Here is a 25,010-nt window from a genome sequence, read left to right on the forward strand (position 1 = left end):
AAAAACACTGTTACAGCTCATATTCTGGGTCTATCAATGCTTTATTTCAATAACATATTTTATATATATACTAAAGAGAACCAGTCATGCAAATTAAACCACCAAAAATAAATACTTCATTAAAAACTATTATTAAAAACCATGGCCCTTATCCCTAAATGGTTCATCTTCATTGCTGCAATGTTACAAAACCTTGAATTTCCCTGCCCCCCTTTTTCCTAATTGACAGGTCTCGCTGCTACAGAACATGCTGCTGTGTGGAACGTTTAACTATGTTACATCATTGGCCACTTCATGTCATGTGACCAGGGTGATGTAATCTATGGTTCTGTTGTAGTTGCACAGTCTATCCCAAGTATGTATCTGATTACATGAAGTCATAGCCGCTTCCATGCATTTCTACTTCTTCCCATGCCTCCGTGTTGTGGTGTGATCATGCTATGTGATACAGATACATACATGGGGTGGACATTGAAACTGGGTAAAGGACCTTAGATGACATCAACCTGGCCAGATGACATGCTGAGAAGAGGCATGGGAGGGACCAGCCAATCAGGACACGCCACCTGTGATACAGTTACTATAAGCTAAAGTTGATTTATGGGGATGTGAGTGAAACAATTTTTAGCTAAAAGAAGGATGTCTGTTAGTTAAAAGGGTTCTATGGGAATCTGTCACTAGCTTTATTATAGAATATATGTGAAAATGTGCTGACAGGTTTCCTTTAAATCAGATTCCAGATACTGTATTTCTTTCTTTTTGGTGTCTTTGTCGTTTTCTAGATACTAGGAATGTCTTCCAGATGGTTTGTGCTCCTGTGTGAGACTATAATTAGTGTTCTCTCTTTTTGGTTACATATGGGACCCACCATGTATGCTACGACACCATATGTTGTGCTATACAGTTTTGTCTTGGATGAACTGCTTCAAAGTACAATTTGGTATTCAAGAGCTTTTCATCTATATTTTAAGTATTTAAAATTATTTTGCTTATAAAAGTGATAATTTATTATATGACATACATATTGCAGTTAATTCCATCAGTTTTTTAGGTTTTCTATAGGCATATCTATATATTAAATTATACAATACTGTTGGGCTATGTCCACACGCCCACCTCTATGTTGGAGCCTCCGTTCAACAAAATGACAAAATAACTCAAATCCCACGCACTTATTTCTTATCAATGAGTTCGTCCAAGATCTGTTTGGGTCCATGATATGGCAGATGGAACGTCTCTAATTATAATAACCATCTTTATTTATATATAGCGCCATCATATGTCATAGGGGACATATACCAATATAATATTACATTAAACAGTACAAACAGTCATATGGAACAATAGGAGTGAGGCCCCTTCTCACAAGAGCTTACATTCTATGAGGATAAGGGGGTGACACAAGAGCTTAGAGACTATGAGGATAAAGGGGTGACACAAGAGCTTACAGTCTATGAGGATGAGGAGGTGACACAAGAGCTTACAGTCTATGAGGATGAGGAGGTGACACAAGAGCTTACAGTCTATAAGGATGAGGGGGTGACACAAGAGCTTACAGTCTATGAGGATGAGGGGTGACACAAGAGCTTACAGTCTATGAGGATAAAGGGGTGACACAACAGCTTACAGTCTATAAGGATGAGGGGGTGACACAAGAGCTTACAGTCTATGAGGATGAGGGAGTGACACAAGAGCTTACAGTCTATGAGGATGAGAGGGTGACACAAGAGCTTACAGTCTATGGGGATGTGGAGGTGACACAAGAGCTTACAGTCTATGAGGATGAGGGAGTGACACAAGAGCTTACAGTCTATAAGGATGAGGGGGTGACACAAGAGCTTACAGTCTATGAGGATGAGGGAGTGACACAAGAGCTTACAGTCTATGAGGATGAGGAGGTGACACAAGAGCTTACAGTCTATGAGGATGAGGAGGTGACACAAGAGCTTACAGTCTATGAGGATGAGGGGGTGACACAAGAGCTTACAGTCTATGAGGATGAGGGGGAGACACAAGAACTTACAGTCCTTAACCTTACAGTCTCTAGCTTTTAGTTTTTCTGTGGGTGAGAGTATGAATGCAGCCTAGTAGATTTTTCACATTGAACAGCACCAGGGAATGTGTGAACAGATCTGAGAGCTGTTTTTCTATTGTAGTGCTGTAAATGTGTTTGTAATTTTACGTTCCAAACTACAAAAGTTTCAGAGTATCACATAGAATATTGTGGCTTTTCTATGATCTTTTGTCAGTGGGAAAATGCCTTTGGACAACATAATTTCTGAATAAATCTTTCAAGGTAGCAAAAGGAGACATTGTTTTCCATTTAACACCTTGGAAAACGTATTTGCATACTTCCCACAATTCCCTAGTGGAGCATCCAAGTCTCCACACACCTAAACGGCAGTCTTATTTGGCAATCTCTCCATAAGGAGAACTCTTACCTTCTGATCCTTCATTTCCAATAAGAAGTATGAGAAATCATAATGACCTTCCTAGAGTATAATGCACATCAATGATAATATAAAGCAACGGAATGAGGCCCACAGAAATGGGTCCTGCTACATCAGTACAAGTGTAGTGGTCATCGTGTTAGTCTGATTCTCTGCAATGTTTAATGCACATTAGTGAGTTAATATTAAAATTAGAAGCCACATTAAATCATGGAAGTGTTAAATTAAGCTTCTGGCCCTAGTACAAAAGATCCACACTCATAATTCTTCATTTATAGTACAGGTATCCTGATATGGGTAAGAGAGACCTTACATACTGATGACCTATGCACTGGATAAGTCATCAATTTCCCATTGGTGGACATCCAATGCTTGGACCCCTGCCTATCTCTGGTTCCTGGCATCCTGGCACTGTACCCAGAACTGCAGCTAATCAATTTCGTAGGAGGTGAGCATTTCAGCTCCTGATACTGGACACTAAACAGAGGAGCATGCTGGACTTTCGGCTTCCATTGATCGATAGGTCATTAATATGTAAAACCCCTTTAAGGACCCCAAAGACTTTATGCACATATTGCAGATGTGCATATAATGTGATTTGGAAAAAGTAATGTGGACAATGCAGATTTTGATGCATAATGCAGAAAATGAAATTACGATATTGGTCATATCACTTTACTTGTGCACATTTTTGTATGCCTTTATTTTTACATCAATGTTTATAGGCCTGTGAAAATCTGCATCAAATCTGCACCATGATGTTGACTTTATGCAGAATTTTGCTCAGTTCAGGTGAAACAACAGGTAACATACAAATGCGGAAAAAAAGCCATGTAAATCCGCATCACAAATGCACTTCAAATAACACAAATCTGCATCAAAAACCACATAAAAACTGCACGTCTTTCATGCAAATTTTCATGTTAATTTTCTGCCTAACAATCCTCAACTTGGGCAGATCGCCTGAAGCTCCTGTGCCAGGCTATGGTTGCATTCCCTATAGTTACAGGTCTTCTATAGAACAGATTTTTTGCAGTAAGAGAAGAGCTGCGTCTAACCCATTCCCTTACTCTGACAATGATGAGCGTTCTTAGTACAGTATATAAATATTTCATAGATGTAAGCCACTTAGCTGAGCAGACGGTGAGGCATTGAGGGGTAGAGATAAGTGCCTGCCTAGCACATTTCGTATTATCACTATCTAAGCAAAATTGAAGGTTTTAGGGATATTACAAACATTTTAAATTGCTGACCCTTCATGTTCCAAAAAATAACCATGTGCTTAAGGTTGGTTTATAAAGATGGTACTTTGCAAATGTGGTTGTAGCAATTATTGTTTACTTACCATCCATTAAGAATCATAATATCACTAAAGGGATTGTTTCCACTTTGTAAAGTCTCCTTTCCACCAGACCCCCAACAACTGGGCGAAAAAATGAATTTCACAGAGTATTAAAGTGGGATGCATAGCAGGCATTTTCCAGAAAAGCACTTGTCTATATGCCATCAGTGATTTTCACTTGGCAGTTGTCTCCTCCTACATGTGTGTAATGAACCGATAAAATGTGTATGGGCCCACAGCCATATATAGCTCAAAAACAAGGTGCTTGTACCCTAAAATCCATAAAATTATGAAATTCAATCATAAAAATAAAGGATCCATAAAGAAAAAATGTCTCCAAAATAGAAATAACCCCAATTAACATGAGTTTTGGGGGTTAGGTGCCCTACCCTTTGGTGCTGGCTGTGAGGGGGGTAATTGGCAAGGTTAAGGGCAGAAAATTAGACCTTATGATTTACTTCTAAGACTATTTCCTACATAAGTAGAGCAGGGTTATTAGGACATATGGTTTATACTAATCTAAACCCCTCATTTAGGAAGTATTTCCTATGTGATGCTCCTGTCTGTAGCAATGCGTGCGCCTGGTAAGGAGCAGATGAGGACATCTTGCAGCTACTATGTTCATGTAGAGCCGCCGTGTTCTGATATGAACTCTGATATTTTTTATGTCAGAACTGCAGCGTATTACTCTGCCTCGGGATATTATACTTTCCTGTGTCACATTATTATTATGTCATATTGTAAATGGTCTCACTATAGGCAGAGCAGTATTTCTGTTATAGTTCCTTGCATGCAGGGGCGGACTGGCCATAAGACCCACCGGGAGAAATCCCGGTGGGCCGATTGGTTTAGGGCCGGTCCGGGGCCGGTCCTGGAGTGGGGGGCCGGTGAAAAAATAAAAACACATGAAACTCACCTCTCCGACGCCCCGACGCTGCGGCCCAGCTTGATCCAGTCCGGCCGCCGTGACAGCTCCGTACGGGCCGGCGTCGCACAGACCATGACGTCGGCAAGCGTCTGACGTCATGGTCTGTGCGACGCCGGCCCGTACGGAGCTGTCACGGCGGCCGGACTGGATCAAGCAGGGGCGCAGCGTCGGAGAGGTGAGTTTCATGTGTTTTTATTTTTATGTACTGGGTTGGGCTGGCTGTATACCGGGGGCTGCTGTAAAAGAGGTGAGCGACTGGCTGTATACACTGGGGCAGGGGCTGGCAGCTGTATACACTGGGGCAGGGGCTGGCAGCTGTATACACTGGGGCAGGGGCTGGCCGGCTATGTACACTGGGGCAGGGGCTGGCAGCTGTATACACTGGGGCAGGGGCTGGCCGGCTATGTACACCGGGGCAGGGGCTGGCCGGCTGTGTACACCGGGGCAGGGGCTGGCCGGCTGTGTACACCGGGGCAGGGGCTGGCCGGCTGTGTACACCGGGGCAGGGGCTGGCCGGCTGTGTACACCGGGGCAGGGGCTGGCCGGCTGTGTACACCGGGGCAGGGGCTGGCCGGCTGTGTACACCGGGGCAGGGGCTGGCCGGCTGTGTACACCGGGGCAGGGGCTGGCCGGCTGTGTACACCGGGGCAGGGGCTGGCCGGCTGTGTACACCGGGGCAGGGGCTGGCCGGCTGTGTACACCGGGGCAGGGGCTGGCCGGCTGTGTACACCGGGGCAGGGGCTGGCCGGCTATGTACACCGGGGCAGGGGCTGGCCGGCTATGTACACCGGGGCAGGGGCTGGCCGGCTATGTACACCGGGGCAGGGGCTGGCCGGCTATGTACACCGGGGCAGGGGCTGGCCGGCTATGTACACCGGGGCAGGGGCTGGCCGGCTATGTACACCGGGGCAGGGGCTGGCCGGCTATGTACACCGGGGCAGGGGCTGGCCGGCTATGTACACCGGGGCAGGGGCTGGCCGGCTATGTACACCGGGGCAGGGGCTGGCCGGCTATGTACACCGGGGCAGGGGCTGGCCGGCTATGTACACCGGGGCAGGGGCTGGCCGGCTATGTACACCGGGGCAGGGGCTGGCCGGCTATGTACACCGGGGCAGGGGCTGGCCGGCTATGTACACCGGGGCAGGGGCTGGCCGGCTATGTACACCGGGGCAGGGGCTGGCCGGCTATGTACACCGGGGCAGGGGCAGTATTATAGTAGTTATATTCTTGTACACGGGGGGCAGTATTATAGTAGTTATATTCTTGTACACGGGGGGCAGTATTATAGTAGTTATATTCTTGTACACGGGGGGCAGTATTATAGTAGTTATATTCTTGTACACGGGGGGCAGTATTATAGTAGTTATATTCTTGTACACGGGGGGCAGTATTATAGTAGTTATATTCTTGTACACGGGGGGCAGTATTATAGTAGTTATATTCTTGTACACGGGGGGCAGTATTATAGTAGTTATATTCTTGTACATGGGGGGCAGTATTATAGTAGTTATATTCTTGTACACGGGGGGCAGTATTATAGTAGTTATATTCATGTACATGGGGGGCAGTATTATAGTAGTTATATTCCTGTACATGGGGGGCAGTATTATAGTAGTTACATTCTTGTTTATCAGAGAAGGTATTGTAGTATGTTTTTAGTGTACATATATGGCAGTATTAAGTTGTGTGCTCTTAAAATAGAAGTGTTATTCCTCTATAAAGGAGGCAGTACGAGTCTCTTTCTCTGTGGTGTACATGTTGATTTAGACCATCTATACAGTTTTTATGGAGTTTAGTAACTCCACCCACATCACAAGGCCAAGCCTACTTGTTTTGACCCCACCCACAGAATGGGGCCACTTTTACAGTTTTTTCCAGGGCCACTTTAAATTCCCAGTCCGCCCCTGCTTGCATGAGAGGGGTCAGTGGTGTAACTTGAATCTGCAGGGCCTCAGTGCAAAGTCTGTGCCAGGCCCCTGACTATAATGTATGGTTTATAGTAATAGTCTTCTCATATGGGAAAGTTATGGGCCCCTAAGCCTCCTGGGCCTGGTTGCGATCGCACCCTCTGCACCCCCTCATGTTACACCCCTGAGAGGGGTTTACTATAAAGACAACCTACGTCCATAGCCTCTCTAAGGGTGTTCCCTTATGACTGAGATCTTCATTTGTGTATGTGTGATGTGTTTATGCTCTTTAGGGAAGATTTATCAGAAGTGTCTGAAAGCAGGACTGTTCTAGTTGCTCATGGCAACCAATCAGAGCTCAGCTCTCATTTTCCCACAGCTGTTTTTAAAATAAAAGCTGAGTTCTGATTGGTTTCCACAGGCAACTAGAACAGTTTTACCTCAGACATATCTGATAAATCTCCCCATCATCGAATGTTTTTGTGTATACAGGCAGTCCCCGGGTTACATACAAGATAGGGTCTGCAGGTTTGTTCTTAAGTTGAGTTTGTATGTAAGTCGGAACTGTATATTTTATCATTGTAATCCCAGCCAGAACTTTTTTGGTCTCTGTGACAATTGGATTTTAAAAATGTTGGGTTGTCATAAGAATCAATATTAACACTAAAGCTTCATTACAGACACCCGTGATAACTGTTTCAGCTGTTTATTGTAGACTAGGACAAAAGTACAAGAAATTACCAATATCCAGAGGTCCGTTTGTAACTATGGGTTGTATGTAAGTCGAGTGTTCTTAAGTAGGGGACCGCCTGTATATGTGATTTGTTTATGATATATATATATATAATATGTGTGTGTATATTCTGTATGTCTGTGTATGGTACAGAATGTATGTTTTTTTAATATTCTGTAAGTGTGCATATAATGTATGTGTGTGTTTTATATAATACATTTTTGTATATGGTACTGATTGTGTGTATATGTTGTGTGTTTGTGTATATTTGTGTTTATGCTGAATTTGTATTTAGTTTCTTAATTTTGTATGTGTGTGTGTGTATATGTATGTGTATATATATATATATATATATATATATATATAACTGTATATATATATACTGTGTATATATATATATATATATACTGTATATATACTGTATATGAATGTGTATGAGTGTATAAATGTGAGTGATTGTATAAACATGTGTTAGTGTACACTTCTTTTTTAGGGGAAAGGGGTCCCAATCAGAGGTCTTTTATGGGGCCCAACCTCTCCTAGTTACACTACTACCATTCACTTATTATAGGTTATTATAGGTTATAGCAGCAATAGCCAATCAGGACCTGGTGCAGATTTTATTTGGACATCAGCACTACTAAGAGGGCAGAACCTCTTAGAACTATTTATGACAAGGTCCATAAAAAGTGATGTTTGCATCAGTGGTAAGAGCAATAACATAACTATAAAATAAAGCACATTTAATACTATATGCTAACCAAACAAATCAAATCCGCAATGGCCCAAACATCTACATAACTCAATGTATTTGTAATGTGTGGCTTTGCGTTAATGTGGTTTTAGGCTTAAATGTCTGCAAGCTAAGTCTTATCTGTGGACAGATGGCTAGAAGTGAGACACAACTGGTGTCCAGAATGCTTGGCCTCAAAGATGAAGCCATTAAGTTATCAGATTTCTATCTGAGAGATGTTGGTCAATAGGCTACGAAATATACAATAGCCCACAGGCAAATGAGTCCCTCGGATTACAGATTTGCAATTCATTCCCATTTGCCAAATTACTAGGCTGTTTTTTTGTTTTTGTTTTTTTTTGCAGGATGTTTTTATTGTTTTTTTTTTTTCATTAATGCCCTTGTCTTTGGCGGATACAGTATTTTGTTTGGACTCATTTGAAATTGATGTAACTTGCCATAAGTAGGTTGCTCTTAAATGTAAAATAGCTGAAGGCTACGGCTTTACTGCTGTGCAGCCTATTGACTGCTGCACAGATTTGCCCTATTTTACTAGGCTATTTGCCAGTGAGGCATTTAATTTTCCATCCACAAAAGGAACTATTCATAGCATAGTGTGACTTTGCAAGCCAGACTGAGATACCTGTTATTTTGAGGAACAGGGACTTTTGTCTGAGAAATTCTGTGTAATGATTTATTCAGTCCAATCTGCAGTGACGGCAATTCAGAATTTCTCAGCATGAGTCACTGTGTGTTGTGTGTGTGAATGACTCCCTTGATTTACTACAACAAAATCTGCTAGTGTACTATAATCTGCAGTGGTTGTTTTTCCACAATTTGACTTTGATTGCAAAGCTAAAAATTCCCATTGGGAATATTCCCCCAAAAATGTAAGGAGAAAATAATAAAAATAATAATAATTCTTCATTTTTATAGTGCACACAGATTACGCAGCGCTGTACAGAGCTTACCAAATCAGTCCCTGTCTCCATGGGGCTCACAATCCAAACAACCTAACAGTATGTTTTGGAGTGTGGGAGGAAACCGGAGTACCCGGAGGTAACTCACGCAAACAAGATACAAAACACAATCTTAGAAGTCCTAAACTGTATGGGGCAGGTTGTTGGTACCTGCATACCCTTTTTCTTTTGACCCATTTTGTTACGTTGTGTTCCTCTGTTATTCTGCACTCCAAAAAAGTCTAAGCTTGATTATATCATATCAGAGAATCTTATTTTTTCACAATCTACAACCTCATACACACGTCTATATTTGCGGTGAGGCACAGTGGATGCCTGTGCCATACTGCAAATTATAAAGTAGGTCTAATTCCTTCCCAGATGTCCATAGGAGGTGTGAAGAGGGGGAAAATGGTTCACCTGGAATATCCACCTGGCCAGAATAGGCCCCAAAACTCTGCCCTCAGGTATCTTAAAGGAAATCTACCATTTGCTTTTATGCATTATGTAGCAAACATACCTTGAGAATGCTATAGCTACACTGATGCAGAAACATATCTTGTTTAATACCTGAACTGATAATGAGGCTCTGCCGCTCCTGTGGTTGCCCTGGTGCTTCTCCTTTTACCCAAGTCATGTACTGCACCAGAGAATGATGTAATCACTGTGTTGTCCCTTACAGGCAATAGTAAGCAAACGCTGCAACATTCCCCAGATGCTGTGTATGAATCATCCAGCTCAGCTTGATCAGTCCTGTCTGGACAGTTCAGGCAGCTCTTTGAAACACAGCACCCAGCGTTCCCAAGGTTGTGAATTTTATACTTGTTTTGTAAACAGGGATTAAACAAGATATGTTTCTGCATCACAGTAGCTACAGCATTCTCAAGGTATGTTTGGTTCACAATACAGAAAATCAAATGGTACATTCCCTTTAAGGCAGGGTATTACAAGGGTAATTAGAAAAGCACATGTCTGCACTAAATTTAATACCTTTAAATGGATCAGTGCCCATGTCTGCTATTTAAACAGAGCGTTTGACCGATCCATTAACCCCTTCACGCTCCGCGGCGGATATATCCGCCACGGAGCGCAGTGACTTAGCGCTCAGTGGCGGATATATCCGCCACGGCGCTTATGCCGGCTCGGCTCTGGATCAGAGCCGAACCGGCATCGGGAAACACGGGGTGCCGGCTGTAACTAATAGCCGGCACCCCAGTGTAACACCCGCGATCGGAGTTGTCTCCGATCGCGGGTGCTTAACCCTTTAGATGCCGCGGTCAGCGCGACCGCGGCATCTAACAAGCATCTGGGGTGTCTTTCCCCCACGATCGGCCCCCCCGAACCGTTTTCGGGGGGCGCCGATCGTTGCTATAGTAACTCTGGGGTCCGATCTGGACCCCAGAGTTACTAGCAAGAATTGCCAGTAAGATGGCGTCTGTGACGTCATCTTACTGGCAAAGTGCCAGCCTATGCAAGTGCATAGGCTGACACTGATAATACTCTGCAATACATGAGTATTGCAGAATATTATCATGAAGAAGCAATCAGAGGATTGCTTGTTCATATCCCATGGTATAAAAGTAAAAAAGTAAAAAAAAAAGTTATTCAATAAAAAAATAAAGTCATAAATCACTAAAAATGCCCCAAACCCCCAAAACATATAAAGAGACATATAACTCAAAAAAAAAGTCTAAATCATAACACAAACCCCACATATATAGTATCACCGCGTCCGTAACAACCCGTAGAATAAAAGTAAATCATTATTGAACCCCCATGATAAACGCCGTAAAAAAAAACTGTTATAAACCCTCCAAAAATTATGATTTTTACCTTTTCAATCCCACAAAAAATGCTATAAAATGCGACCAAAAAACCATATGTACTTAGACATGATACTGGGGCAAAGTACAACATGTCCCGCAAAAAACAAGCCATCAACCAGCTCCGTAGCCAAAAACGTAACAAAGTTATGCCACTTGGAAGATGGCAATACAAAAATTATAGATTTTTCCCCACATTAGGGTTTTGTTTGACAAATTTAGTAAAACGTAAGAAAATATATTCATGTCTGGTATCCCCGTAATCGTATCAACCCATAGAATAAAGCTAACATGATTATTAGTCTATACGGTGAACACCAAAAAAAAAAAAGTCAAAAATCCAGTACAGAATTGATGCTTTTCTACTCCTGCCCTCAAAAAAAGTTCCTAAATTTTCAACAATAGGTGATACCAACCCCAAAATGGTAACAATGGAAAAAGCATCTCATCCCGCAAAAAAAATGCCGTCACATGGCCCCAATAACGAAAAAGCAAAAATTTTATAGCCTTCAAAAGGGGCCAATGAGGAAACTAAAATCCTGGCAGCTGCAGGGTGCTCCTTCCCTTCTGCGTCTCGCTGTGCGCCCATAAAACAAGTCACAGCCACATGTGGGGGGTCTTTGTACTCAGGAGAAATTGCTGAACAAATTGTATGGTGGGTTTTCTCTTTTTATATTTTGGAAATGTGTAAATTTTAGTGCTAAATGAACGTATAAGGGAACAGTATGACCATTCTAAATTTCACCTCCATTTTGATTCAATTACTATGAAGATCTCAAGGGGTTAACAATCTTCGTAAAAGCTGTTTCTGATAGCTTGAGGGGTGCAGATTTGAAAATGGGTAGGTTATATAGGGGGTTTTGATGCTAAATATGTAAAATTTCATTCAAAACTGTATTTATCCCCAAAATAGTCAATTCTGAAAATCCGGAAAAGCGCTATTCTATTTGTAAGCCGCGTGACATCAAAATAAATTATCCAGACATTTCAGAAATTATGAAAATGTAAAGTAGACAAATGGGAAATGTTATTCAGCAACTTATTTAGGTGGTAAATCTATTTGCCTGGAAACGCAATGATTTAGAATTTCGAAAATGGCAAATTTTTCAAAAAATTTATCATATTTTCTTTTTTTTGTAAATAAACGCAAAACTTATCTGCCAAAATTTACCACTAAAATGAAGTACAACATGTGGGGAAAAAAACAATCTCAGAATCGTTTTGATAAGTAACAGTGTTCAAAAGTTATAACCATATAAAGCGAAGCAAGTCAGAATCCAAAAAATCGGGCTGAGCCTTAAGCTGTAAAATGGCTGCGTCCTTAAGGGGTTAAAGAGTTTTTAAAAAAGGTTAAAAGATTTCACAGATCCACTCAATAGCTCGGGAGGATTTGTTAAAAACAGCGTAAATTGGACATGACAAAATGGACATTAACTGAGGATATTGTACGTAATGTCCTATCCTCCGGCAGCACATAATGGAGTAGGAGGAGCTGAGGAGATTGTACACAGTGTCCTATCTGCATGCAGCATGTTATAGAGCAGGAGGAGTAGAGCAGATTGTACAGTGTCCTATCTGCATGCAGCATGTTATAGAGCAGGAGGAGTAGAGCAGATTGTACAGTGTCCTATCTGCATGCAGCATGTTATAGAGCAGGAGGAGCTGAACAGATTATACAGTGTCCTATCTGCAGGCATCATGTTATAGGTCAGGAGGAGCTAAGAAGATTTTTGGAAGAAGTCTCCACAATACTTGCCATGTATATCTTTACGCCTGCTACACTGAGAGGCAGTGTATAAGTTATGTAAAAACGCGTCAGTCTGTCAATAACTCAAGACTGTCAGCATTAAAGTTCAGTCTATTGTGGATTAGATGAATTGGGGATGCCTTTGTGTTTGAATTAAAGCACCGATTGACAATGACGATACCAAGACTTTGTGATCTGCACACTCTGCCTACAGACATATCCTTATATGGTTCCGGAGATCCAGTCATTGTGTCTGGGATTCAAGCATTCGGAAATACTTCCTCTTCTGGAATCACTCTGTCAGTGGAAGGAACCTGTAGGGACTGTGTTATGTGCAGCAACAGCAAATACAAATTTCATGTACAGATTCAGTTTCTGTGTTTTCCAGGTGACTGTGACTTATATTTTATTACAAAACTTTTTTAGGTTTAAATTTTTTCCAGTAGTATTGGGTTTACATTATTTAACAGAGGGATATACGCTATGTACGATATAGCTATGTTATGTATTGGTTTATATAATAAAGTGGAGTCAAAGGAAGAGTTAATCCTGGCAGGACTCCTTGTAGAGACAGTGGGAGTCCTGCTTAGCCCGCCCCTAAATAGTGATTGACATATGTGTTCACATACTGATATATGATGAGCTGTCATTCCAACTCTGTGATTTATTCCTATGTAATCCCATATCTTCAGCTTTGAAGTTAGATGCAATCTTCAGTTTGCTCATGAAGAGTCTTATGAAGCTGATTTTCTGGTGCAAATCTGTTTTGTGATCTACAGAACTGGGAGAGATGCAAATTGGACATTTATCTGAAGATCACATTTCCTACTAGCTGCCTGTATCTCTGGTTCTGGTAGCTTTAGTTTCTAGGTGCTACAGAACCAAAGACATTGGGGCTAATTTACTTACCCCGTCCTGTCGCGATCCCTGATTCGGACGGTGAATGAAGTCTGGCGCAATTCACGTAGCTTGTGCGTCCGAGTTCCTTCATCCGTTGCTTCCCCACCGAGGTCCGCCGGAGTTCACCTTCTTCTTCCCGGTGCTTGTAAGTGCGTGTCTTGCGACACAATTCGAAATGTTAAATCCCGCGCGTAGTCCGAATCCGTCGGGTTGTCCTACGGGCCGCCTCCCGATCTGTGTTGCATGCAAGCCGTTGCCGATGCACCAAAATCCTCTGTGAAATGCGGCGCAAAACGGAAATCGCTGGGAAACCCGACGAAAATGCGCTCTGCGGACCCTCAGTAAATGAGCCCCATTGACTCTGCGGACCCTCAGTAAATGAACCCCAGTTCATCTCTAGTAGAATATGACTCTTCTCTGCTCATTTTCACATGACTGTTCAGGAGATTTTTTTTTTTAATAAGTAGGGGGTGAGATTTTATGAAACAGGGAATTCTGGAAATTACATTTCATACCCTACCTGAGGGGATTGGTAGTTTAATGGGGTAACAGTGACCCTTTAAAGGACACCTGTCATCAGGTCTGTGTCACTTGTCCTGTCACTACTACCTGTTGGAGCAGCTCACAAGGATCCCATCCCAACCTTTATCTAGTTATTTCATACATTAATCATTGTAAAATCATCTATTTTTTATCATGTAAATGAGGCTGGTCACATGGTCAGAGGCAGTGATGTCACCCCTGTTCCCCCTCCCCTCTCCTCCCCCTGCTCATGTCTGTGTGTAATGTATAGTAAAGCATGGCTAGTGTGTGTGCTGCATCTGCTGACATGCTGCATCCTCCTAATATACAGGTGAGAGACACAGACATCAGCTACACATGAATCTGACATGTTCTGCTATAACATGGCTGCATGGAGCTGCTGTATCTCTCCTATACACACACACATGCACACACAGGCTGCAGGGGGCGTGGCCACCAGCACCAGGAAGCACATCATTATACAGCCTTACATCATTATACAGGCTGTCAGTCATGCACTGGGGGTGTGGCTGTGCCTCCCACTCATGAATAAGGTGGACAGCTTGAATATGCTAATGCTTCATTGGACATTTCACAGGTCATTTGCATACAGCTTTAGGACCTCATTGCTTAGGTTTACAGGCATGTAGAGGGACAATGAAGGGATAGAGGCAATGCTCTCTAATGGCAGTTTGTGAAAATATATTTAGTTTAGGGGGGTTATTTTGCATGACGGGTTCTCTTTAAGGACCAGCTGTTTGTAATTTTGCACTTCACTGTGCCCATAAGATGTCAAATCCCAGACAGTCCCTTTCTATACCAGGAAAATGTATTACTGATCTGCAACCAGTACTTCCATAATGTGTGGGATGAGGGGGACCAGTCTCTAGCAATGGAGACAAGAAGGTGTTTTCTCATCACAGGTTAAGGGGGAAGGGGTCTAATAGGAGAGGTCATTTTTATTGCCATTATTCTTTAATTAGAAGTATAAAATTCTAATTATCATCATCCACCATGTGTTACTCAAAACAATAAAACACATGCAGCCTTTTGAAAGAAAACCTTAGGCCTCATTTATCAAAATTGTCTGAAAGAAAAGATGACCTTGTTCAGCTTTCATTTCCTAAAGAAGTTGCTAATTTTAATAAATTAATTTTCATGAACCCAGAGCCGATACAATGAGTATCCCTCGCCATGGATGACCTGTTTTTTCTGCTTCACACAGATAACCCACTGATTTAGACATGTTGTAATACTTAACGTCTCCTGTGGGGGCGCTGCAGGTAAATTCAATCCCGATAGATTTTCTTGGAGAATTTTGCTGCTCACCTGCGTTCCGAGTTTGGTAAGAGTCTTCAAATTTACCAACAACAATTTTTGCCTCTGTCTGTCCAAACTGTAAAACCTCTTCAAGGGTGTGCTCATGGTAGAAAATTCTCAAATTTTAATCTCCTGGTGATGTTTACACATTAAAGATAAATTTAACCCCTACTTTGAAATTTTACACAGTTTTATTGCTGTTGTTGCTCCTATCACTGTCTAGGCTAGTCAAAAAGATTCAGCAGTGTGGGAGCACTAGCTGAGCAGACACTTAGTGATTGTTGTGTGTTGACTATGTGCTTAGTTTATTTAGATACAGGGTTTAACAAAAAGAGAGATGAGACAGATCAGAGTTCTGAGATGGATATAAGACATGATGACGCACTCAGCACTGCTACCTCACCTAATCAATAAAACAAACAGTCAGCACTGCTCTTTCCCCCTTCCCCTCAGATCAAGACCTTATCTTGTCCGTAAATTTTGTAAAGCTGCTGGTGTCTTTTACGCACACTCAGCACCTCAGTCTGTAGTTCTGTATGCCTCCTGCAACTCCCCCTGCAGAACGAGAGAAGCTATTAATGCCAGAGGAATCTGCCCAACCAAATTCAGGAGTTAATGGTTGTATCCAGGCACAACCAAAATATAAACATCAGGACTAATAGAGACGGGTTGGATTATATCTGTGAAATTCTGTATTTTTGTTAATAACATTGAATTAGAGAATGTGTTATTTGGTTATCCTGAGTACATTTAAAGGAAATTGACCAGTTCAAAAAACAAAGAAAACCTACAAACGCTTACCTCCACTCCTCTTCATCTTAATCCTGGCACTGTCCTTTGCTAGTCTTGACATGCTGGGATCATCTAGAAAAAAAACTATAATTAGCATCACTGAGCACAGGAACAAGATGTCTGGCGCTCCGGGCTGCTAATTATGCACGCCCCTGCACCTCCCTATTCCCTATCCCATGCTGGAAGAGGGAGGTGACTTCATTCGAGGGGCGTGAATTCAGGCCTCTCATGTGAAGTCACCTTACTCTCCCATACTTCCAGCATACTTGGCAGCCCGGAGCGCCGGACATCTTGTCCCCACGCTCTGTGCTGTAGTTATAAGTTTCTTTTCTAGGTGATCCCAGTGTGTCAAGACTAGCAAAGGACAACGCTGGGATTAACATCAAGAGGAGTGGAGGTGAGTATTTGTAGTTTTTTTTTTTTTTGTTTTTTTGAACTGGTTGATTTTCTTTAGGAATCTTGTTCCTCGTGGGAACCCTTTTCTCAGGGTTTGATATATTAGTCCACGTCCCATTACGGCTACAGCATAGAATGTAATGTAAACAAGGTTTTTTTTGTAGAGTGCCTATAATAAAACCTCTGTTACCCTCATGCATTAGTATTCCTTTAACATGAGATAATGGCTTGTTCTCACGTGGCTAGCTATGGCATGTATGATAGATGGATGCTTACAGTACAATACACTTCTGTGGTTATCAGTTCATACACGCTCATGCTCGGCTACACAACAAGCTCTGTAATCTGTTTCATTATCTCGCTAGTCTTCTTTATTTGGCGAAAATTTTCTCGCAGGATGGCCCAGTGTCAGTCTGCCATCTGCTCGGCTCTTACACAGCAAGTCTGAGCAGCGTATTGGCATTCATTTCTTCCACATCAAGCGTATCTTGTCTACACAGCGATCCTGTTCTTGGCACTCATTTTCTGAACCTCTGGATGGGTAGCGAGCCGTGGTACACATTCAGCGAAAAAGTGTGGCCATTCTTGTCTTGATATTTTGTAGCCATTATTTTATTTGTAGCTTAGATATTTGTGTAATGTGGTTATTCATTTGCCTTAACAAGGGGACCCTCCAGGGTCAGGCAGGAGACGCGTCTATGGCCACTTATTCAGTGTCAAATGAATCCAATATACAATGAGGCTGGGCTGGGGTATAAAGCTGTAGAGTATTTTACCTTCTCATTCCATAATAGGTTTGTCATTTTCTCATATCCCTTTTGCAGAAGAAGGACATCTGTTTAGTATTTTATGTTTTAGACCACAATGGGCGTCCTGCCAGTACTCCATAGTAAAGCTTCCTTCCTCACGATGAATGAACAGATACACGTACAACACAAAACACTCCCTCTTCAAGGTCCAGATCCTCTATATTTTACCAAATGACCACATAGTGGCCCATAATGCATGGGCATCCATAACAATATGATCCCCAAAGGCAAGTATTAGACAGAGCTCCAAATGCCTTCTACCGAAGAGCAGCTCTGCAGGGAAAACTGCTGCTCCAATAAGTGACATAATGTAAAAACTAATTGTAAAAAGATTGTAAAATGTGTTTCACATCCACCCATACTATCCATATGAAAATCTCTACTAGAGCTGCAATCTAGGACCAGTCATTGAGGAGAGAGATGTTACAGATCTGTTGCTGACAGCTGGCTTCTGGAAGCGAAACTGTGATCAAAGGAACTAAAAGCGAATCATGGGAACAAAGATTTACCTCCAATTAGATGAGAATTCCTGTCATTTTTTATTATTGGAAAGATTTTTCTGAACATATGCCGGTATTTTCCTGTATTAAAATTATTCTTTCCATGAAAATTTTCTGTGCTACGTTCTTTAAGTTTTTAGTTTTGTTTCAGGTTTGTTGAATAACAATTAGGCACATAAGCTGTCAACCAAGAGGATCAGGATCATAATAATGTCCTTCTGCATTCTAAGAAATCCAGAATTACACCAGAAATGAACTTTAAAAGCTGCAAATTTTCTAAGTAGTCAGTAGGGGCGGAAAAGGGTCACACTGGCCTTAGCCTTCTCCTAGCTTGAGTACCGTCCTACAAGACAAGTACTTCATCGTGTCACCCTTGCTTGTCATGATCTATAACCTGGTCTATATATGATCGAGAATCCTAGATTAAAGGGGCTGTAAGTGTGGAGGGCAGGATATTAGTTAATTTACCAATATTAAAAGTTCTGCACCGCTTTCTTGATATGTAACGTAAAGCCAGTGATCCGGAACTATTTGGCCAAGAGAGATGGTACAGATCCCAAGTTTTGTCACAAGGCTTCTTGAAAGTTGGGCATTGATCTAGAGCAGTGATGGCGAACCTTATAGAGACCGGGTGTCCAAACTACAACCAAAACACAATTATTTATTTCCTTCTAATCTTGTGAAGGTTATTAGTTTTGTTCTTTATGTTTTTCGTTGTATATTTATTGGGAATTGTAAAAGGAAACCAGAGATTTGGGATCAATCTGACTCCTTCCATGGGCATGCTTGTTTTACATTCAGCATCATAGTGGTTAGAACCCCCCCCCCCCACACCCCCATTGATCTCTTTCCAATTTGGCTTGTTCTGTCTTTGTGTGCTGGCACCTTGTTGTCCCTTTGATTTGTTGCCGTCAGGCGCCCACCACACTGTGAGACAATGCCTCATGCTGGTAAAACACCGCTGAATCCTTCCCACCTTCTTTCAGAATAGAGGAGTCTTTGTGACTTTAAGCTTTTCATTACATATTAAAGAGCAATGATCCCTGTACTTTGTTCTGTTTTGAACCGGATCCTATAATTCATGATTGTCGCTGGCTCTGTATTACGGTGTGGTGGAAGATACCATACAGGGAAACGTATAGAAAATAGTTACTTTGTCTATATGTTTTAATTGGATATTTCATGTTTTATAATTGGCCTTAAATAGGATTCAGTGTGAATATGGGCAACAATCCCATATTCCTCATATGTTTTGTATTTTTGTTGTATAAAGTGAGGGTCTTTTAGTTTGTTTTCTTTTTTTTGTTCTTAAGTTGAGTTTGTATGTAAGTTGGAACTCTATACTTTATCACCTTGACCCCAGACAATTGGATTTTTAAAATGTTGGATTGTCATAAGGATTAACAATAAAGCTTCATTACAGACACCTCTGATAATTGTTATAGCTGTTTATTGTAGCCTAGGACTAAAGTACAGTAAATTACCAATATCCAGAGGTCCGTTTGTAACTAGGGGTCGTCTGTAAGTCAGTAGGGGACTGCCTGTACATTCAAAAAAAACTTGTTATTATAAAGTGAGTAAAGTTTTTTTTTCTTTCTTTTTTCAGAAACCCTAAAGCTGATAATCAAAAAATTTACAAAAAGATCAATAACGATGCTTCCCTCCGAATACAGAACTTATCCGTCCTGGTGAAACAAATCAAGTCCTACTACCAGGTAATGTTGTTTTTGTTTTCCTTACATGTTTTTTTACCACGTTTATGACTCGCCCCTGGGTTTTTAAAGGTTGTAGTGATGAGACAACCCCTTTAATCTTCCTATTGGAGACTATTTTCTGCTCTCCTGACATGTATTGTATGTATATTGTTTCTTGCTATAAAACATACAATGGGATGGGAGAGAAATGCAACTTATTCTTATATCAGCATCTTGCAGAAAAACTTGAGAGGAAATTCAAATTATCATTTAAACTTGAGATGTTAGTTTGCTTGGAGTAAACAGTTGTCTCCTTGAGATCAAAATGGCTGTCGTATTGTATACTTTTGATCTTCTAGATAAAAAGCCCTGATCATTTGTGGAAGAATATGGAAAAGGAGTATGATGGCAGGATCAGATTGCAAAGAGGGAGAATTAAAGTTGTACACGGGAGCTCATTAATTTTATATATGATAATGTGTCTGTAATAAATTTACGCCAAGGGGCTTATTATCCTGGGTCACTCAGTGGTATCTGGTTTGTCTTGGAAATGGATTGCATGGCAGTCCTGGCCACATTAGTCATTTCCTAAGTCCGGGGACCTACCTTTTATTTCAGAAACAAAGGAGACATGTCTGATACCACCGAAAATAATGGGTAAGGAATCCTATCTTTTAGTTTATGTCCTGAACATGAACACCATCTTGACAGCCGCTATATTGGATCAAGGGCAAGTTTATCCAATGGAAAGGTGATCATGTAGCATACCAAAGAAAACCAGAATTGTCTCCTAAATCAATTGCTGCAAGCAGATTTGCAATATAACATAAGTGGTCAACAGTTGCAACAACAACTGGGAACAAAATGTCCAAAGTTTGCCACAGAGCTTCCAGTCCCGAATCGGTCCAAATATTTGTAAAGTAGATACAAATATAAAAAGAACTGGAGCTCAACGTCTTCAATCTATAAGTCTCTCACTAACAGAATTCCAGCTGGAAATCTTCATCTGACTGCCGGGGAAAATGTAGAAACTCCAGTCCAGTATAGGCTCCTATTCAGACCACAGGATCACCATGCGTCTTTCCTCCTTCTCATGCACACATATAAATGAACACACAACGTCTGCATGTGCTTTGTAATCACTTAAAGGATATCTACCACCAGATTCCTAATTAAACTGCTCGTTCCGTCTAAGGCAGTGATGGCGAACCTTTTAGAGACCAAGTGCCCAAACTACAACCAAAATCCACTTATTTACCATGAAGTGCTAACATGGCATTTAAAGCAGTAACTTATTGCTACCTGTTCTTCTACATCATTCAAATGTATTGACTCTCCTAAGGCCACAAATAAAGTTGAAAGAAGGTGGGCAAATTCAGACCATCATTGTAGCTGCTCTCCAGGAAAAATGGTAGGTCCAGCAGGAGGACCTCCAAAGACAATGCAGTTCTGTCCACACCTTCTCACTTTTCCCGCAGTTCAAACAGCCCATGAAATGTCGCTTTAAAATAGCTCTGAGAGCAGCCTCTTTTAAGATGCTTGGGACTGCAGGAAGATTTGGTGGATTTGATCCAGTTTGGTGAAATTAGGACAATGGCCTGAGTGCCCACAGAAAGGCCTCTGAGTGCCACCTCTGGCACCAGTGCCATAGGTTCGCTACCACTGGTCTAGGGGATAGGGGACTGTTTTTGACAGGTTTTTTTGCATCTGTAATACCGAAATATTAAAGGGGTTGTCCGAGTTTAAAAAAATATATATATATATGTGTTGCCGGGAGCGGGCTGCCTAAAACAATAAAGCTGTACTTGCCTGCCGGTGCCCTCCGGTACCCATGGCCGTCAGAGCAGCGCTGCATTCAGCTTCCGGCCGGCCGTGGCCGGGTACGCCTATCCGTCCCTATACACAGCATTGTGTATGGGGGCCGGAAGGTTGTCGGGTCCGGCCGGAAGCTGAATGCAGCGCTGCTCCGGCGGCCATGTTTGTTTACATGGCGCCCGGACCGGAGCGATAGCAGCGCTGGATACCGGAGGGCACCGAAAGGTAAGTACAGCTTTATTGTTTTAGGCAGCCCGCTCCAGGCCACATATATTTTTTTTTCAAAACTCTGACAACCCCTTTAACTTTGTAAAACTGCCGGGGTTGCTCAGGCAGACAGCACCCGAGCACCTCTCAGCTTCCCCGGCTTTTAATTTAAAGAGGACCTGTCACTTATAAAAGAAGGCACTAGGAGCAGCTTACTAAATAATGCTACAACAGATGTAGCAGTGTTAACCCTCCGATAATGCTAGCAGTCACTGCCGCACTGTACAATAGGAATGCTGGACCACTCTCAAAGCGTTCCAGCATATTCATGAGGGGGCGAGACTAGGAGGCGGTGACTGCCGCATGAAGCTCGGAATGGAATGGGCGGGGCAGTCCGGGGAAGAGGCAGTGCCTCGGTCCACCCCGACCACCCCCTCATGAATACGCCGAACCGCTTTGAGCCTGGTCCGGCATTCCTATTGTACAGTGCGGCAGTGTCTGCTAGCGTTATCAGAGGGTTCCGATAACACTAGTAGTGTAATACTGCTACATCTGTTGTAGCAGATAACAAGATAACATAGATCTCTGTTAATGGAAAAATAGAAAATGTATGTCTTTGGAAAGAGGGGAGTACAAACCAGAAATGCAAAAACAAAGGGCAGAGTCTTGTAAGGGTTAAAATAACCCCATGTTCCTTGTAAACAATGGTTTTGGGGATTGTTGTATGGTAGGGAGTGTTGGGAAGTGAGGGGAGAGCTGGACAGCAGCCTTCTACAGAGTGTAGGAAAATATATAAAATTACATACCTCTCCGATCTCACCGGCCAGGAACGGATATTACTGGTAATTTAATACCATTTTCCTTTCAAGTCTAAATCTGTTTTGCTTCTGCGATGTTTTCGTTTGGTTTTGTTCCACCAATTTTAGGGTTGTAGAAGTTGGTCATAAATTTGATGCAGTGGCCAATGCTTAACTTATGTTTATAGGAAGAGAAACCTTGAAGTGAACAGATTTGTTAGAGTAGATTTTATAAAGGATTTATATGTACTTGTGATTGATGCTTTCAATTGTGACCTGTACAACAACAGCGGGGCACATTTACTAAGGGTCCAAACACTGCATTTTCGTCGGGTTTCCTGACTTTTTCCGATTTTTTCCTGATTTCACACACGGCCAGATTGTGGCACACGCGATCGGATTGTGGCGCACCGGCGCTGGCTTGCATGTGACACAAATTTGCGGGGGGCGTGAACGTCGGACAAACCGCGGAATTTAAAAACCAAATTGTGTTGCAAGATCAGCACTCACATGAATCGAGGCAGCTCCGAATCCTCGACGTACATTCCGGATCAGCGGAACAGGTGCATATTTAACAAGTGTTGATATTTTGATAGTCCAACTTTTTTAACCTGGACCCTTTGAAATCTATAGGGGCCGTGGACATGTCTTTTCCCTGTGTACAGAGCGGTAGGGTGCTGCACATGTGTAGCACCATATTTCTCTGTGCGGCCATTGCCGGTCTATGGGGGCTGCACATACACCCTCCTATGGTCGTGTGCATGGGGCCTTATAGTTATAAGCCAGGAGAAGATCCCTGAGGCCCCATTTAACCAGTTTATGTTGATATCCACCATCAATTGTCCATCTTTTTAATGGTGGACTGTCACTATGTGATATCTATATTCCCTAAGGAGTGTCTTGGTAAGTGCAGTTGTATTAGTGAGGTATGGGACAGGACAGGTTTTTAGCCTCTGGCATTCACTGACAGAAAGCAGAGAGCTATAAGTGGTTGTCTTCACTAGTAACTCCATGTTTCCATGTTGAATCTTGCCTGGCAATCTGCTGATCTCTGACGGCCCAGGTCCATATGGCCCTGTAGGGAAAATGTACTATTACCAGGAAGTCTTTCAAATGATCAAGTTAATTTGATCCAATGAGGCTACTGTGTCATGACGATCCTACATAATGGCAGCAACCAAAAATAAATTTATGCCTTAAATAGACTAGTGCATACAATTTGCACAACCCAATCTGGTGAGCCTCTAATTTCTAATATCCTTAAAGGACATCTACCACCAGGATCAAGGATTGTAAACCAAGCACACTGACATGCTGGTGTGTGCTCCCTCTGGAAGGATCTGCTCTTCTTTTAGTTTCTAATGCCATGATTTCTTACAAACAAAGGCTTTTAAAATTAAAATGAGCCCTCAAAACTTTTTTTTTGCCTAAAAACAAAGGCAAAGGAAGCCAAAAGAAGAACAGATCCTGCCAGAAGGGCCACACACCAGTATGTCAGTGTGCTTGGTTTACAATCCTCAGTCCTGGTAGAAGCTGTCCAATAAACAATTTATAACCTTATGAGGTTTCTTTTTCTCTCCTGCCCATCTCACCCGTGTAGTACAACATGGCTCCCTGATGGTCATCCAATGCCATGGGAGCCCTGCAGCCAATCAATATTTTAAGTTGGCCTCCTCGGTGAAGTCACTTATTCTGCCTTACTAGAAACTACTGTTTTTTTTTTTACTTTTGCCCATGTGCAAATTTCTGAATCCTGGACAAAAATAAAAATTATGTTTTGTATCAAATATTTGAGGTTAATAGGACCTGAAGGACATAATGTAGTTATAAAGCAGCATACACAGAGAGTAGTGGATCACATACACAATGTTTGCTGAAATGCATGAAGAACACATGAAGACAATTACTAAATAATAAGTTGTGTGGTTTGTGTTTATCCGGAGTAGGGTATGATGCTGGTAAATGTTATAGAAACAGCATGTCCTGTAGATTAAAGCACCAACCACCAGCTGTAATAGACATGACTCATGTTGCTCACCGTGAGGTCGCAACGAAAATAAGCAAGGGGTGTGATTACATTGATGAACCTCCACGGAATAAAACATGGAGCCCATTACGGATTAGACAGTTTGTCATCAGTCACTTTCTCTACAGAGATATGCAATCTATTGTTTTACATTACACTGATTAGATTTTGTAAAAATTTTAATATAAAAATTCACATTAGTGAAATAATACTGTACACAGTGATGTCACCGTACAGAGATAATACACAGTGATGTCATAGTTCAAGGATAATACACACAGTGATGTTACATTACATTAATAAGAAACACTGTGATGTCACATTACAAGCACACAGTGATGTCATAGTACAAGGATAATACAAAATGATGTCACATAACAGGCATAATGCACACAGTGGGGTCACAGTACAATGATAATACACACAATGGGGTCACAGTACAGGTATAATACACACATTGTGGTCACAGTACAGGTATAATACACACATTGTGGTCACTGTACAGGTATAATACACACAGTGATGTCACAGTACAAGGATAATACACACAATGGGGTCACAGCACAGGGATAATACACACATTGTGGTCACAGTACAGGTACAATACACA

The 25,010-nt window shown here is 42.0% G+C and overlaps 1 protein-coding gene across 7 annotated transcripts in view; it reads left to right on the plus strand.

Moving 5' to 3' along the window:
• Window positions 1–25,010, plus strand: part of CCDC88A (coiled-coil domain containing 88A) — a 125,878-nt gene that overhangs the window by 25,509 nt on the left and 75,359 nt on the right. For all 7 annotated transcript variants that reach the window (XM_072140516.1, XM_072140515.1, XM_072140519.1 and 4 more), the window contains exon 3: window positions 19,468–19,576. In XM_072140516.1, coding sequence (XP_071996617.1) covers window positions 19,468–19,576 — 109 coding nt within the window. The remainder of the gene's footprint in view (window positions 1–19,467; window positions 19,577–25,010) is intronic.

The sequence above is a fragment of the Engystomops pustulosus genome, chromosome 3, assembly GCF_040894005.1.
Source record: "Engystomops pustulosus chromosome 3, aEngPut4.maternal, whole genome shotgun sequence".
In the NCBI taxonomy this organism is placed as follows: Eukaryota; Metazoa; Chordata; class Amphibia; order Anura; family Leptodactylidae; genus Engystomops; species Engystomops pustulosus.